General features: G+C 45.6%; 1 protein-coding gene across 1 annotated transcript in view; it reads left to right on the top strand.

Annotated features, from left to right (window-relative positions):
• The window catches only part of LOC119406117 (synaptopodin-2), a 128,566-nt gene that overhangs the window by 58,568 nt on the left and 51,780 nt on the right, over nt 1–18,218 (top strand). The window contains exons 3-4 of the mRNA XM_037672958.2: nt 1,386–1,650; nt 8,185–8,319. Of these exons, the coding sequence (XP_037528886.1) occupies nt 1,386–1,650; nt 8,185–8,319 (400 nt within the window). The remainder of the gene's footprint in view (nt 1–1,385; nt 1,651–8,184; nt 8,320–18,218) is intronic.

Genomic DNA, 18,218 nt, shown 5'->3' with positions numbered 1-18,218 from the left:
GGCAAGTCAACTCTCCTGTGGGTCACGCGACTCTCAAAAGGGAGTATAATGACCCCCAAAGAGAGTCACCGTGCGTCTTTGAAGAGAGTCATATACGGGGCAAGCCAGAACTCTCCAAAAAAAGTCAAAAGACTTTTTTTCTTAGAGTGCACAGAAAACAAAAACATCTGGTGTCGACGCTCTAGATTATTTCTGTTTCCAACAACAATATCTTCTCTTTCAAACTTTTACACCACATCGCTCACGGTTGCACTCATAATTAAGCAATAATAATATCTGGGGTTTAACGTCCCAAAACCACGATATGATTATGAGAGACGCCGTAGTGGAGGGCTCCGGAAATTTCGACCACCTGGGGTTCTTTAACGTGCACCTAAATCTAAGTACACGGGCCTCAAACATTTTCGCCTCCATCGAAAATGCAGCCGCCGCGGCCGGGATTCGATGCCGCGACCTTCGGGTCAGCAGCCGAGCGCCATAACCACTAGACCACCGTGGCGGGGCTCATAATTAAGCAGATGAAACCTCGCGAAGTGCTGACACATTTGATAAAAACACCTTGTAATGTCGAGAATTAGTAAAACAGCATTATTCGTGGCACGCACAAATGAGCAATTGACGCGTGGGTTCAAGACAGAAAAAGTCCATATATCTATATAACGCACTTACGAGTAACACCATGCACGGGTATTGTTGAGAGAGTTGTATAAATAATAAGGGAAGTACAGGGAGGTTAACCAGACGCCAGTCCGACTTGCTAAGCTACACTGGGACGAGAGATAAAAACACGGAAGGGGAGACAGAAGGGAAGAGAACGAGAGCAACACTTGCACTTTGAGGCTTACAGTAAGTCTGCAGGCGGTCGCAAAGGCCTGTCGACGTAGTAGCGTAGAAACGCCTTCGTCTTTCTGTGCACCAAAGGCGCTCAGGGCCATGGTTCAAGAATGGTTGCTTCCAAAGAAGGTCATGAGTCAAGCCCTTTTTCTGCCGTCTAGAGAAACAGTGCTGTGCGTCACTGCGGTTAGTTGTTTCTTAGGTCCCGCAGGAGTCGTACGTATCGGCATGGCAGCCATTACAATGGGGAACGACTATGATTTCATGAATACGATCCACATCACAGGTGGCATAACAATTTCGTACTATAGCGTAGACTTGCCTTATACCTTGGCGCCTATTCAATGGCTATAATAAACCACCGATTATCGACCCTGTACGCATTTCATGGCTCGCCGAGCTCCTTTATTTTCTTTTTCAATGTTGGCTAGAATATCGGCTACCGTTCTGCAAATTCACACCGCTGTCCTCGTTTCCTCTCTCTTAATGTCAAGGCTAACATTTTTTATCCATCGCTTGTTGCGGGTGACATCCGGGTGACATCTGTGCAGGGGATACGAGCAGAACAAGGAGAACGAGGACAAGCCGAAAGACAACCCGCACCCAAAGACCGAAACACAAGCCGCCGCAGCCGCGGCTCCAGTTTGGACAGCACCGACCGGAAGCTCATTCTTTCCAAAGATCTCTCCGACCGGAAGTAGCGCCTTTTCGAAGGGCCTGCTGACCAGTACGAGCGCTCTTCCGAGGACCGGCCCGAGCCTGAAGGGACCGCTCAGTGACCTGGGGAACATCCCGAGGCCTTTCGTGCCCTTTCAGGTGACATGCGAATAACGGTATGGGGACGCCGGGAAAATCGCATGCTTGCCTCTTCGTGCCAATCTATGGCGGCCATTCTTTTAATTTCACTTCACACGTAAGCGTGTGTGATAGCAGGCACCCAAATCTCAATAGAGAATTTCACTCGTGTCCCTTTTTTGTCAGTACAGTAAATACTTTTCCTCTGTGTCTCCCCCTTTTCAGCTAACATTTATTTTCCCTCACACTCTTAATCAGGTCCTGGTTAACTGCTGGCTATATCCAGGAAACCAGACGAAAAATGTCATTTTTCCTGACTATATCTAGCACTTTAAGCGGGACCTGATTAAGAGTGCAGCGTAGTGTCCCCAACAAACGACATTTCTCGTTAACATCCATGCCTGCGATTTCTTTTTTCTTCTAATCGTCGTCTACACTTTGCTTGCTACCTCTTTTGTGCACAGAAAATTTAACCTAAACTGGCATGCGTATTGTCACATGTTAATGCGGCATAGCTGAAACTCTCGAATACGAGAACGAGCGAAGTGTGTGTCTGTGTGCATGTTTTGTTGTTGTCGAAATACGTATATAATTTTAATTCTTCTTTATTTATACCGCGTTGCTACCCTGCTCCCTGAAATATTTTAGCTTATTGCTCACTTCAACATGTTATCACACACCATTTCACAAAGTTGTTGCACGAGTGAGCGACAGTCCACAAAAAGTATCACCTTGAGGAAGTCATCACAGTGCAATATTAAACAGACTCAAAGCGGGAAACAGTACCGGTCTCGAAACTGTCTCCCACTTTGGGTTTGTTTAACTTTGCGCTTCGATGACTTCCCTAAAGTACTAACAAATTAACCCAGAAACAAGTTATTTTTAAAAATAGTATCTCCGTTTGAAATAGTGTCATCTTTTCCAAATGCCTACTTACTTATTCAGCTTTGAAGGCATACTCGTCTTACCTCAGTGATTCTAGTTCTTCGATGAAAGCACTGGTTTTGTGCGCTTTTTTATTAACCTTTTAAAACTTGTTTTTTATTCACTTATTGTGGTTGTGAATTCAAGGAATACACCTACGTTCACTTGAGCTGAAAGCTAACTATCGGCACAGATCTTCAAGAAATAGTGATTACTTAATTAGATCCATTAGTATAACCAGATTTCATAGTCATGAAACATAAGATTGTCTCGGTATTGACTGTCGTCACTTGTAGTGTGCACGTACTTCACAGGAGTACGGCCACTAGCGTGGGTTCGGACTTAGCGAGCCACAGGGCCGCGTTTGCCGTCGCCTCGCGTGAACTAGCGCGCCGCTGCACACGTACGTTCGAGCGCAAAGGCGCTGAGCGCAACGCGGCAAATACACAGTACTGCTCTCGAGATCCGCAACAGTTTATTGCCTGCGGCAACACCACAAAACGCCGTACAATGCCCGCTCCCAAAGGCGGCGGGAGAAGCAAAAACAGGCTTCACCACGCCACGGGCGAAAATACAACACAAAGGGTGCCGCTAGCACGTCTCCGCGGGCAACGGGCTCACGGCGACACGCCGCTGAGAGAAAACAGGTCCCTCGCGACTATGCTGCGTACTCTTACGATCCGCGACCACAGGGCCCAATCGCTCGAGTGAGGGCAAACTCCGCTTAGGCACTCGAAAATTCTCTGCGTCCGTGTACTCCACCCTCTGGAACTTCAATAGCAAAACGAACAAAAATAAAGTGTTCTACTACTGCTAGAACGATTTGTAACATGTAATGTCGATCAGACAGTTGCAATAGCAAGTATAATATTCGCGAAGGCGGCTACGAATTGACAACGCGTGCTAACAAACTTCAGAGCTTTGTGAAATATATTTTAAATGTAATTACAGTTACAGAATCAAAGTGCGAGCCAGACTAACATTTCATAAACATGTCCTTGTTGGCTTGGCTTGATTGCATCGAAGGCATAGGTACGTTATAGAGAGAAATATTTATTTCAAAGAACCAAGCAGATAGCAGTAAGATTACCTTCTTATTCAGAACCTGTATTCGTTAGGCAGTCCGGAAGCTCTATCAATTTGTAATAATCAGCCCTCTCTAACTATGATAGAAATTTTAAGAAAATTGGCAGGTGGACGAAAAATATGAACAAAATGCTTTGTGAATCCAGCACCACCTGTAGCCTGAAGTTCGGCTGTTTGCCCTAGAAGAGAAACTTGGGCTAGTTGGTGGTTCGTCATTGTGAAGGAAAAACAGCGCTAAAAACGGACGAGGACATAAGGAAGACATGACATAGGCACTGTGTCGACACAGCGCCTGTGTCCTGTCTTCCTTATGTCCTCGTCCGTTTTTAGTGCTGTTTTTCCTTCACAATGATCGGCTGTTTGATTATGGAAAACGAAATAATGCTTTGGTCAGATATAGGAAATCAGAGCTGAAACTCGCATCATACTGACTCCCGTACGCGAGGTATCCTGTGCCGCGTACTTCGAATGAGTTTGGGGGGGGGGGGGGGGGGAATACGGGGTGTGCAACTTCCGGACGAAGGATGGCCAAAAAATCTGACAGCCCATTGAGTTACCTCACGCGAGTAAATGCAGACACGGCAAACAATGTCTGTAGCTCTATACATGCATAAGTATGGACGCATATTTTCATACAGTGTTTTGCCGTCAGGCAGCTACTGTATTGCGAAACAGACAAAAGGGCTGCACGCACTTTTTAACGCATGTACTGTGCGCGTGGCACTTCAAATACCAAACCAAATATTTATTTATTCCCTCGAAACTTCTCATTCTTATTTGCTATCTCCTGACATCGTACAAAGAATAAGGCGGTTGAAAACGTTCTGACAAGCCTCAAGAAGTCCAGTGATTCGGTAAATGAACAATCGGCTTCAAGAAGCAAACAAGGGCGGCTTCAATGGAAGAGCGTCGTGTGCCGCAAACATCATATTGAATGCATGGCCAACTCACTACGAAAAGAATCGGGACAGTTTGTACTGCTGCTTATCACGCATACAGCGATTTGTTTTTTGCCATAAGAAATAGCTACAAAATCCACCTTAACTTTACTCCAACAAAGGCAGCGTAAGTCAATATTCAAAAGTGCGTTGCTACAGAATGTAAAAAAAAGACTGTCAATGAAATTCAATATGAATTGAAATATGCCAGCTACCGTTAGAATTGTGCATCTCTAAATGGCTATGATTTACTTCGATATTGTTATTTACAGAACACTGTCACATTTTTCGAGCAAACGGATAGGCCTGTTCGGAAACTTTATTGGTGTGTTTCTGCCGCGACATTGCCGACCGCAAGTGACACCAACATCTCAAACTTATGTTATGTAAGCGAGTTTTATTTTATTCAGCGTTGTTTTTCCGCAGTTAAATACATTGATCCAACATTCATTAAATATTATATACAGTTTGTACAAAACAGATGTTTGCCTCTGACCACTGTTCTGGGTAGCCCGCCACTCAAGCCAAAGATCGGCGTGACAGTGACAATGATTGCTGAGATGATAGCCGATAGCGGTCGGTAGCACCTATGTAACAAATATTATGCGAACACTGGTGCAGATCCGCATGATCCTGTGATCCTGAGTCACCTGAGTTCATTTCTTCGGTTCCAGCGCTGGTGGCTCCTCTGAATTCCCAGTTCACTGGGTGGATATACAGTATGGTCTGCATCAATGAGCATTGGAGACAGTAAAATGTCAGCAACCTTTAGAAATTTCTGCACACGAGTAAAGGAAGTCACATGAGGTAACAAAAGAAACTGTGAGACCAGTGCTGGGCAGTATCGAAGATACATGTATCTTTGATACTATCTTAGATACTCTTTGTGTATCTTGTATCTGTATCGCGATACGTCTCGCAAGACGTGTATCAGTATCTGTATTTCCGCTACATTGAAGAATGTATCGTGGACCTTAAGATACAAGACACTGCGATCGCAACCCAGCGGTGCGAAACAATAAACGTTGGTTCAACTCCCCTTCTCAAGCTGGTACTGCTCCCACTGAGCGACCAAATTAAAACTAAAGAAAATTAAATTAATTATCTTTCCGCCAGAGTTTTCCAGCGAGGGCAGGTGATGAGCTCTGAGCGTCACTATTGAGGGAGCAGAGTCACGTGCTGGCGCTCGCGTCGTCTCGACAAACGCGCGAACGTCTACGCCCAGACGACATTTTCTTTTCACAGTTTCCTTTTTTTTTTCTTTTTAGTTGTGTCAGTGCTACGTCACTTGGCTCTTAGCTACTATCCTGTGCCGCGTACTTCAATGCGTGCGGTGTCTTTTGCACAAATTCTGATGCCGCTGTGGTGTCGTTATCGAAGTTTCTCATGCGTTGTGCGTCGTTACGAAGTCTGAGGAATGCAAGAAAAGGGGTTGTTTTGCGTCTCGTGGCTTTCACGCATCGGCGACTTGAAGGACTTCGTCGATGCAAGTTTGACTTGCATGCAATGAGATTGACTTATATGCAAATAAGATTCTAACAGCTATAGCACCACCGGTACCGATGCTGGATTTAACAGAACAAGCATTCACTTAACAGAATCTTGGCGTACGTCTCCTTTTCTTTTATTGAACGAGTTTTCAAAATCATAGTTGGATTGCTAGCAGAAGTTCTTTCCAAGCTGTCCTTTTCCATACCATACATTACCTATGTCTCTGTATTGCTTTTTTCGGGTCTTCTTACGACAATATGTCATTAACGTGCTGGCAACGTAAGCTCTGCTTTATCCTTACTTTTAGCCGTCTGCATTATTTCTGCTACTGTTTACAGACTTATATTCTACTTAAGTTTACTGTTATGTCAATGCGACGTTGAGAACAAATATATAATGATGCGTGCTTGGAGTATACAGTAACAAAAGTTCCGCTTACTCCTTAGTAAAAAAGCGAAATTGAGTTTTCATGATCATAACGTAAATTATTAGAAGCCATATTAAAGATGTTAGCAAAGGGATTGGAGAAACAACGTTATACAAAATGCTCCGTTTCTCTAATGAGCGTCTGAACGAGTCGGTTTACGCTATTTTGCATAGGCACTGAATTTTCTGTGGTCTTACATTAAATGCCTAATTGTCATGGCTATTAGGGGTTACCCGTCGTGGTGGTCTAGTGGTTATGGTGCTTGACTGCTAACCCGTAGGTCGCGACGGCCGCAATTCGATGCCCGTGTGCTTATATCTAAGTTTTATAACACCACGTGGTCGAAATTTCCGGAGACCTCCACTATGGCGTCTATCATGATCGTATCTTAGTTCTGTGGATCGTTAAACTCAACAATTAGTATTAGCTCTTTGGAGTGCTGCCTGTATCGTGTTACTATACTTATTCGGTGTGTTTGATACAGAACCGCTTTTCTATTTTACTTAGTTTTATTGGTTTTTCTTTCTTAGTCTTCTCTACATGTTTTTACTGTTACTAATCACCAGGCAATCGGAGCTTAAGTGGCAATATAGTGTGAATAGCGGCGGTGTCCTGCGGCACTTCATGCAACTATATAACACGCCTGACACGTTTTCTGGGCTGCAGATGTTCTCTCATAAAAGAACATTGCCAGAAGATCGCGCATTACTGAGTACATCGCTAACGAACGGTATACGCCAGCAGAGAAGTAGAATATAAAAGTAATTTCAGCGTTATGCGACGCATCTTCGTAAACAAGATGCGTCGCAAAGAATGTTGCTACCAGCATTCTCGCTGATGCACACCTGTCCGGTGATCGGGTATTGCGAAAACCGTGATATGTTTATGGGCAAGGTAGAACTTATTAACAACGGTATTTGCACGATTGTGCGGAGGCTTCTTATTGAAGATGGCAGCCCGCTAGCTCGTCCGCAAGCAGAGCATCGACTCCACCCAATTACAAAAGCGGCAAGCAAAAACCGCTATCAGTGAGGTCTGTAAAGAGTTGTCACGGTAAGCAGCTAAAGCAACCCCAATAAGTTGTTTCGGAACAACAGTAGTATACCTTCAGCAAGAAATACAAAACTTTGGAGATACTAACAGACATTTCATTCAAATGAAACAAAATTGGTCTCAGTTAATTAACTTTCAAGCGAATATTTTTGTGCATCGGCGTTTAGTGTTACATTACCACATATATAGAGATATATAATAACAAATTTCCGAATGTGTCGAAGTATCTTAAGATACAATTGGAATGTATCGTATCGGATACAATCGGCGTTGTGGTATCTTGTATCTGTATCTCAAATACTTCTTGCCTGAGTATCTTGTATCGTATCGCGATACAATTTCAAAGTATCTTTACCCAGCCCTGTAGACTGAGACAGCATATTTCCGTATACCAGTGAAATTACACGGTGTATGAAAACATTACATGTGGCATTTTTTTTTAATTGATGGTAGGCTCAGCCACAAACAATTAGTAGGAGCCTTAAATTTTTGTTGCAGGATTGGTACCAGAGCAGTTGGCTTTCACCACTGCGCTTACATGCGCACGTTTATTTTGGACAAGCGAGGGGCGCTTCCTGACGACATACGTCTGCTAATCATCTAACCGTTCTACTTTTCTATGGGCGCACAATGCAGGACAAGAGTCCCGACACCATGCGCGAGGTGAAGAGCTCGGTGGAGCATATCAAGGATCCCCTCACGGGCATCACTAAGGAAGTCCGCACTACAATCGAGAAGGAGTCCCAGGAGACGCCTTCATCGCTCTACCGGGTAAATTCTTCTTCATTTTCGTTCTTACCAACCGCAACGAGCTTACACCCCAATGACGAACAGTTGTCACAAACAGACACGCTTAAAAGCAACGCACCTTCATCTTGTACGCTAGTGCAGACCTGTGAAACACACTTTTCTTCCTATCGTGACCAGCATTCGACCAAATTCAAAGCAGAAGTCAAAGCGCAAGGCGATGCAGTGGCAAAGTAATAGTAATCAAGTTGTTTATGAGAGCTAACACCTTCGCTGTTTCGGTGCAAAATGATGTCACGTAAATTGCTCTTATTGGTGTCGTGCTAACGTGGATATAATTCTGCTAGCACGGTGAAAGTACGAGCGGTTATCCTTGCCAAATAACAATAACAAATGGTGATGTTGTCAAATGCCAAAAACCAATATGGGGACAGTTTTTCAAGCTAAGTCAGAACCCAGAACCGTTTTGCTGTCAGCGAGTGCAGGGGTCCTATGCAGGATGGCCCGAGCTTCTCGGGCACACGAGTTTGCTCCGAGCTCGCATTACGGCGGTCATGACAGGAAGACAGTGCGGAGCACGCGATAGCAGCGTTGATAAAAACGTGACCGCGTATCTGCGTGCTTCGCTGGGGGGGGATCGGAGATCTCTGTTCGTTCCGCGTTCGTTCTGGCGGTGTTACGTCACAAAAGTGGGCGGTCCGCAGCTCTCTTCCGCCGAGAGGAAGAGGACAGCCAATCGTCAAGCGGTGAGCGGCGAGCTTCCCGGAAGTAGACGCGCATCGTTTGTCCTCGGCAAGGGGACAGTATATTTCAAAACGAAGTGTTTCTCGCCTTCTAATAAATACAGTTGTGATATGAAAAGATATTGTTTTTCTTTTCAAGCTCAAACAGTTTCTGAAACAGCAGTAGGTTTGAGCGCTGATATTTATTGGTTTTAGTTTTTCTAACGTGCTCGCTATGTGAAGTCGCGCACGCGAAAAGAAAAAAGTAGCGGTTGGCGCAGTTTTTCAAGATGTCGTCCCACCGGAATGTCTGGCTTGGCTCCCGGGTGTCGAATCGTCAAAAGGAGCTTCTGCTGGCTTTTATAAAAGAGCACCCACAGATACCTGCGCCGTCGTGCCCACTGGGGCCGTCGTTCACGAGTGAGGACCGGGACGACACGTGGCAGTAGCTGGTAGCGCTTTTGAACTAAGTCCCTGCGCGTAAGACCACAGCCCAGTGGCAGGCCCGTTCATTTTGTTCGCACTGTTCGTTACGAGAACAGAAAGCGACGCCGCACTCGCTCATGTCTTCAAACGCATCTCGCACCTCCAACCGCAAGAGCAGCACACGTCGCAGGCGCCATTTTCTCAAAATCAGCTGTTGCGGCAGCCGCAACCGCCACATCATGCCGTGCGAAGCCGTTTGTTCGCTCGAGAGAACGCGTGCGAACGGTCTCGCGCTCCGTTCGTTTGTAGCAGACGACATGCTCGTTATGACGCGGTATGACGTCACTAAAAAATAAAAGATCAAGCAAAAAGAAAAATGACTACGCCCCTCAGAGACGTGGTTTTTTCCGGCTTCGGCCAATCGCGTACGCCGCCAGAATGGGTATAGAACGAACGGCGCAGAACAGAGATCTCTGATCACCCCACTCGTTATGCCGCGATATGACGTCACCAAAAAAGAAAAGATCAAGCAAAAAAAAGAAATGGCGACACCCCCCCGGCCTTGAGTGCCATCTCCCGCTTCAGCCAATCAGCGCGCTTGTTCTTCCCCAGGAGAATGAACAAGCGGAACGAACAGATCTCCGATCGCCTCCCTGCAGATGTCGTCGAAAGACGATAGTCTTCTGCCATTTATGCTTTGCCTTGCCTCAGACAGCGCCTCCTCTATGTTGAATCGGCCACATCTAGCTGGCATTGATAAAATAGAGGAGGCGCTGCGTGAGATATAGACGCCATCGGGCAGTGGCGTCGGGAAACATGAGCTCGTGCAGAACCGAGGGCTACTGCCAGGTGGCAACACCATATCGTCGGCAGAGGGCTTTTTCGTGCATAGCGTCGCATTTTCAGCGTAGCCTAACAAACACTAGGGTCTTTAGAATTACCTATGTATTTTCTAGTAAAGGCACATACCACCTAATACTTACGTATTGATGTTGCGCCTCAGATATGCGTAATACTTGCTTTTTGATCGACAATGTTCACAAGTATGAACGCAGCTATCCGTTCAAGATGGCTGGGCGTTCAGCAACTACTTAAACTTTGGCCGGGTGGCTCAATCATGTGACAGACAGACAGACAGACAGAAAAACAGAAAAACCAAAATTTTTGCGTTCAAGTATCCCAAGAAAGACTATCGTCGTTAAAACGGCTACAAGAACGAGCATGGCGTTACAAACGCGTGTGCGGCATTTGCGGCGGTTTTCAAAGGAGCACCGCGTGCGAAAGCGTCAGCGCCGCCACTCAGTCAACATTCTGACAGTGCAGCGACATCAGCGGGATTGTCGCGCAATCTTTTTGCCAATTGATCATCGCGCCTCCCACGGGCGTGTTCGTGGGCGTTTGTCCTTTTTTGGAAAATTCTGTCGTTCCACCTGGAGCATAGAAATTTCTACTCTCGAAGGCAACAAGGGCGCACACGCAGCCCTCTGGTGCAGCTCGTTTCGCTTCTCTAGAATATTACACATAAATAAATGGACAGGTTACTGCTATACTTACATTACACGTCTGAAAATATTTCTGTAGTAAGGAATCGGTAGAAACAATGTCTCCACAAACAAGTAAATAGTAACATTTATAGCCGCAAATCCCACCAGGGGCGCTTGCTTCACGGCTGTGAGTGGTACGTCGTGAGCGCGGTGAAATTGAATGCGAGACATCGTAGCCACTTGATGATATAACCTTTAGTTCTTCGTGCGTGTGTGCATAGTTTGTGCGATTAAGCTCATAGACGAGTCGTGTCGCTCGCTGGCGTTGCGGCGTGAGCACTGCTCCTCGGCAAGAGCAAATGCGGTGGGCGGACCCGATCTTCGCCGTGGGCGTCTGTCAATCAAATTGATCGACGCGCGAACTCGGGAACAAACTCGTTGATTCTGAAAAGGCCCCAGTTCAACTCGAGACTGTCATAGTGCCGGTGTGCCTGTCATGTGTTTCATGCGGTGGACGATACTGAGCAGCTTCTTTGCATATAAAATAATTTGATCAGCTTGCACTACTTGTGCAAGGCTGGGGCCATCGGAGGAGCTTGTGATCACCTAGCTTCTTCCAGCTTTTTACGTGGCTCGTCTACTAAGTATGCTTGGTCTGCTTCGGAGTAATGACTGTGTCAGTTCGGTCTCAATATTGGTGCTGTTGATTCGGTAGGTCTTAACATGATATTGAATAGTCCTGTCTTAATTGTTAATGTATTAATTACCACGACATTAATTACTCACGTTTAATTCGCAGGGTCCTGAACAGTAAAGAGTTAATTAGCATAATCCTAATGAGCACTATCCTAATTAACACGATATCTGTGAGTAACGTCTTGATTATCTTGGTTTTAATGACACGCTCCTAATTAGTATCGTGTTAATTAGCGCGCTCTTAATTAGCTTGTTCTTAGCTTTACACGGCTTCATTAGCATGATCTTAGTAAGACGTGGCTTAATTAGCTCGCCTTTAGCATGATTTGGCTTAACCAGCTTCGTTATAGCATGTCCTGACTTAGCTAGCATGTCCTGACTTAACATACCGCCCAGCCAATTAGCTAATAAGCCGGGCGCACGTGCTTGGGGAGTGAGCAAACGATGAAGAAGAGGACGAAGAGGGCGCGCGCCGGCCGAGCAACGCGCTAGAATGTGCAGGCCGACCATGGTGATTATAGACGTGGCCTCGGCGATTAGCTCTAGCCGCGGCATTGTAAGGTGCTCGGTCGGAACTAATCTCAGAGGCCACGGTGCTGATTCTTCTAAAGGATACTTAGTGCAGACATTAAACGCTTGAAAATGAATTCAAACGGCCCGCGCGCACAAAAAAAATATAGTAAGTAGAACTTTCTGCCCCTTTTCTTGCATGAGTGCACTTCTGCACTTAGTGGAACGACAAACAAATGAAAGAAGATGCCTCTAGTTGGAAGACACCACCCAACTTTCTCGACCGCCATTGACGTGACGCCGCGTTCCATCGTAACCAATGGAATGGAGCGCGCGCTGAGGGATGGATTTCACGTTCTCGTACTGTTAGCTCGTTCAAAAGGGAGTGTCGCCAGAGCTAGGAAAGATCCCGAGTTTCGCCAAACTCGGGCCACTCTGCATAGCACCCCAGGCATGTACATCGATTTTTGTTACTTTAGCTCGTCACGTGTACAAAACAGGCCCGCGACCTTCACATTGGACAGTCAATAAGAGGAGGATGGGTTGCGCGCAGTACGTGAGAAAGGTTCTCCCGAAGTTGCTAAATTCGCTTACATAAGCCAGGCCACGTGATAACCGCATGTTGCGTAAGAAGTAACGTATAAACAAAATGCCTGAAAAGTATGCGACATACAAGCCAAGACATTACGTGTTCCGCCAGGCGCCCACGCTCTGCAAGCTCAGTCGACTATCGATGGCAAAGCAAAAGCCGGCAGTTGCTGGCACTCAAGCCACAGATAGTGAAAGTGTCCCAGATAACATGCAGTAGCCTTGTATTTTCTTCTCGTGAAAGCGAAGCCTTCTATGTGCGGATGAAAGTTGTTCTTTAGTAGGCGCCTCTTAGAAACATTAGCGTTGTGTTGTCCTTGAACAAACACGCATATTTTTAAACCACACTTGGGATGGTGGAACACAAAGTCATTATAACAATAGTAGGTATTTAGAACACATTAAAAACATCAGATTCAGCCGTTTCCAGCGAGCGACCGTTCTTGTAGCTTCTTTTTTCTGGTCCGAGATTTGAAAATAAAATAAGTATCTCTAACAGGCAGCGAATTAACTGAACGCGTGCTCCATGCCCAACCTGGCGGTTCAGATGACTTGGTGGTTTACCCATTTTATTTTGGCATGGAAAATACTGACACCAGGAGTATGATAAAGCTTAGCCTTATGTGCGGCCTGAGCCAAACTTGAATGAACTCTTACGGCTAGTGTCCGCACGGCGCCACCACACACCCTGGACAACACACATGCGCCCAATAAATCTCTGATGCATGTCCATACTCAGATATTGGAAACTTAAGAATCTGCCACATTGATTCAGAAAGGCCACGGAGTGAAAAACCGCAACATGTCCCATGGAGGTCCTGCTCGGGCCTTCTGATGGATATTGTTGAGACATTAGTGAGACATCCCGTCCTGTCATAGGGCGCGATGTCTGACTAGTGTTCCACACTCGCCGCCTTGACTACGAGTGGCGCTGGTTAATGCTCCCACAGATTACGCGTACAGAAATATCCAACGAAGGGGACGGTGAAGCGCCTACCGTCGTAGCTCAACTGGTAGAGCATCGGACGCGTAAACCAGAGGCTGTGGGTTCGGATCTCACCGACTGAAAGAGTGATATTTCGTGCAATTATTTCATTTCAATTCTGCATCATAATTACTGCAGTACAGTTGAAAACAATTAATGTCCCCTATGCCTCCCTTGACCTAATTGTCTGTTGGATTAATTTGGTTGTTCCCAGGATGAAGGAATTGTCCTGTGCAGCTGTCATCTGGAGTACCTACGTGCGGGGCAGCAAGCCAGACGCTTGTCTGGTTAAGCTCCCTGTCTTTCCCCTCCTTGCCTTTTCTCTCTTTCTTTCTACGACGGATTGCTTCATTTTTTTTTCTGAAATTAGTAGATTGCCAACATTTATTTATTACAGATAAGACGCTGGTACCTGGATGTTACGACAGACAGCTGGTGCATGGCCTCAGCATATCGAAGTCACACTATGGATCAATTTTGTGAAGAGGCCCATACTGGTGACTAGCATCCGTCCAGAGAGATCGCTGGAAGTGCCAAGCGTGTGCCGATACGAGATGCTAAAGTCTGAGGCCACGCACCAGCTGTCCGCGAAACTTTAACAGACAAGAGAAAACATGCTTGCACCGCATCAGATTAAACGTCACCTACACTAATTACTTCAATAGCAAAATTAAGCTGTCGGACTCACCATTGTGCGTTCAATGTAACGTCCCAGAAGACCGGAAACACGTACTGTGTGAATGTAGGCGATACGCATCAGAGAGACGATCTCTGAAGGCGGCCTTGCACCTTCAACGGGACTCGTGCTTAGAACTGAGAGATATTCTGGGTCCATGGCAAAGCAGCACCTGTGCGTTACGCGCCACGAAAGCGCTGCTAACTTTCTTGCGGACCACAAGCCTGAACGAAACTCTGTAAACAGTGTAGTCTATGTGTGTGTGTGTGTTTTGTATGCGTTAAGCGGTTGTCCGTGTATATATCATAGTCATCACCCAGCACCTGGAGTAGCGTGTCAGGCTAACACCTCCATGCAGCTTTTCATTGAAACATTTTTCTCTCTCAGGCTTTAGCACGCCTGTGGCCATTCTAATGTCTAACAGCGCGGAAACAACAAGGACGGAGGAGAGTAACAAACACGACAGACGACCTTCAACTGAAGTTTATTGCACAAAACAGCAAGAATATAAAGAGAGAGAGACGTAAAAAATAAAAATGGCAATTATTTGGCAAAATTAGGATTATTGGCGTTTCGTCAGCACATATACATAGCACGTGTAAGAAGCTCTACCACGATGTGTGATCCTGTTTGTAATTACTCTGTGCAAACTAAAGTGAAGCTAGCGTGGCTGAACTGAAACGCGCTATCACATTTACGGCGGCCTCCGAACAGAGAATACCGAAACAGAGGGCTAATAGGATTCTTGCCCCACCCATGACAGCATGTTCAACTCATAATCCTCTGCCAGCTGGCAAGTCTTGCCGTTTAGTATAGTGATTATGTTCGTTGATGGCTTCAGTTGTAAGAAAGCAGTTATTTCAGAAATGGAAGGAATTCACGTTTTCAAGGACGCAAACTATAGTCAGCAGCGCTTTCGTGGCGCGTAACGCACAGGTCACAGAAGCTATGAAGTCAGGTCATCACGTGGCATTTCAGTGGGTTCCCAGTCATTGCGGAATCAAGGGAAATGAAATGGCAGATGAATTGGCGAAAGCCGTTCATCATTACACACAAACCCGCCTGATTCCTGTATCCCAATGTGACATAAACCGAATTTTACGCAGAACAAAACGTATATTATGCTTATCCACCTGGTTCTCAGAAAGCACAATGGAATCGATCTTGTACGCTGTTGACCCTAACCTCGAGTGCCAATAAGACCCCCAGCTCCCAAGACGTATCGACACACTCAATCATCGCCTAAGACTCGGAAACGCTTACACAAAGCACTTGTTATTTCGGGTTCATCGTGCATCATCGTCAACATATTCGTGCGGCCACGACGACGAGGACGTGCATCATCTGTTGCTCGACTGTCCCAACCACAACACACATAGACAGCGACTCGAACAGAAACTTCACACGCTGGACTCAGAGCGAACGTTTTCGTTAGCGAAAACACTAGGCCCATGGCAGACTAGCTAGGATAAACCGCAAAGCAATGAAAGTGCTCCAACTTTTTTTTTTTTTGAAGACACCAATATTTGCTATGGCTACTGAACCGCGACGGTATATGCGCTCTGTTGAAACGAGAGTTCTTACACTTGTAGGATTATATATATATATATATATATATATATATATATATATATATATATATATATATATATATATATATATATATATATATATATATATATATATATATAGTAACGAAATCATCTGAAAAACATTGAGCACACATATCTGGGGCAGAACTTAGTGTCTAACAACCGTAGTCGAGTCCGGAACAACTTGTCGGAACACCTCAGCCACAATTTTTAGCCATGACGCCCCACTCTAAACTTTCCCCTCCAAATCACTACTGGTTATTTGTGTAGCCTCACAAACGGAACCCTATCTGCTCCCGAAAACCGACCTCCACTATAATCACACGCCTGCAGCTGTGATCGTTCAGTGCGCCGTAGATGTTGAGCACTATTTGAGTTCATTCACAATACACGCCATTATAAAAAGGTACTTATAACCTGTATGAATCTTTAAGCCCTATAAAAAGCTAACCATCGAAATAAATTGAAAAAATCGCGGCTTCTTTTGAGTGTGTCATTGGTCAGTCAACTTGATCACTGAACTTGACCATGGCCCAGATCTTTTCGACGTAGTTTTTCTTCAGCCTATGTACAGCATAAAAACCTACAAAAGTGAAGACCACTAGCCTGTATTACCATCATATTCCAAAAATGGGAGTGTTATCAATGCTAGCACGAAAAGTGCAAGCAACTAGAATGCACTATATAGCTGAACGCAATCTAATACAAAAACACGACATTAAATAGACACTAAAGAGCAAAACGATTTTTCTCGCATTAGTAAAGTAGTCTTCCACGATACCAAAAACACCACGCTTGCTGCAAGAAGACGCTTAATAAGCGAGAAAATGCGCAAAAAGAAAATACAGGTGGCGACGCCACCTTGGAATTTCCGCACCATTTGCCGTGACGTCACATATTTTTAACGGCGCCTGCTTGGGCCTACGTAGTTCCTAATCGGTTAAATTGAAGTACATTGTCCTCTGAGGGGGCCAGAGACTTGACATAGCGAGTTTGTGGAAATTTCGTCGAGCCAGTGGCGCCAAAATACGTTAAATGCTCTTTGAAACCTTTTACGTCACGAATTACAAAGTTCGGCGCGAAATTTAAAAATGAAACTTTGAACTTGGTTTTCTCCTGTAATAATAAACCTATGGTGGTGAAATAAACTACACAAGAGTTCTCCGAGCACACTTTATCAATCTAAACCAATTCATTGTTTCTCTTTAGTGTCCCTTTAATACTGGAAATCGCTCTCAAGACATCCATATTCCAAGAAGGGATATGTTTGGTACTTTGAAAAACAGTGGCCACTGGTCACCTGAACCTCTGAATTAGTTACCAAAGGAACGTAAATGTTCCTTTAGTAAATGCCAATCTACCTTTTAAATTTGTGAGCAAAGAGCACTTCCTGGCTTGCATCGGCTCCGTGGTCAAACCGTCCGCTCCGCGTTCACTTCCAAGGTTTGGAGTGCCGGGATGCTGTTCCGTGCATAATGGAATTCAACCACGTTGCCGGATCCGCTGTCTTGTCACGTCTAATTGGTCTAGACATCTTCTACGGTCTCTCTCATTGCTTCAAAATGCCGACATTAAGGAATTTGACAATGTCGCCGCTTTAGACAATGTCCAGAATAACATTTCTGATGTGGTAAGCGACTGCGCGCATGGAGAACAATTATAATGGCGCACGTGCCAGCGCGAAGCGCATTTCCTGCGTCGCAACAAGCATCATGCATGGACAGATGGATCGCGAGCAAGAATTTGCAAAAGGAAACAGATTTCGCAAGCGGTAATTCGAGAGAACAGTCTCGCACCGATAATCATGCGGCTGCCAAAGATTTCTTGGGCCTCACAGTATATGTGCAAACCGAAATCATGCTGATATTATGCGTGCCGGCGAAAGATAGAGAGAAGAAACGACTTTATTTGAGAAGACAGCTCATGAGAGGCGTCCTTAGTCCAGGATGCCTTAAGCTCGGGCGGCGTCGTGGGCCCTCGCGACGAGCCTTAGCCGATCGTCGAGGTTGGAACTGTTAAGGCTTTCTCCCAAACCTCGTTGGTGTGGCAAGGGCGCGGAGAGAGAAGTATTCGAGGAGGAGAATCTGCTTGGCCGCCGCAGCGCGCGAGGGCGGCGCAGTAGCGTCACAGAGGAAATGCGGTTTTCGCCGCAGCACCACAGATGACGCTTCCGGCATGTTGCCATTTAGTTGCCATCTTTTACATGCTCTTCTATGGACGCGACGCATAAAAATCGCGATACCG

Source organism: Rhipicephalus sanguineus, chromosome 1 (assembly GCF_013339695.2).
Source record: "Rhipicephalus sanguineus isolate Rsan-2018 chromosome 1, BIME_Rsan_1.4, whole genome shotgun sequence".
Classification (NCBI taxonomy): Eukaryota; Metazoa; Arthropoda; class Arachnida; order Ixodida; family Ixodidae; genus Rhipicephalus; species Rhipicephalus sanguineus.
This window is presented reverse-complemented; position numbering and strand designations above follow the sequence as displayed.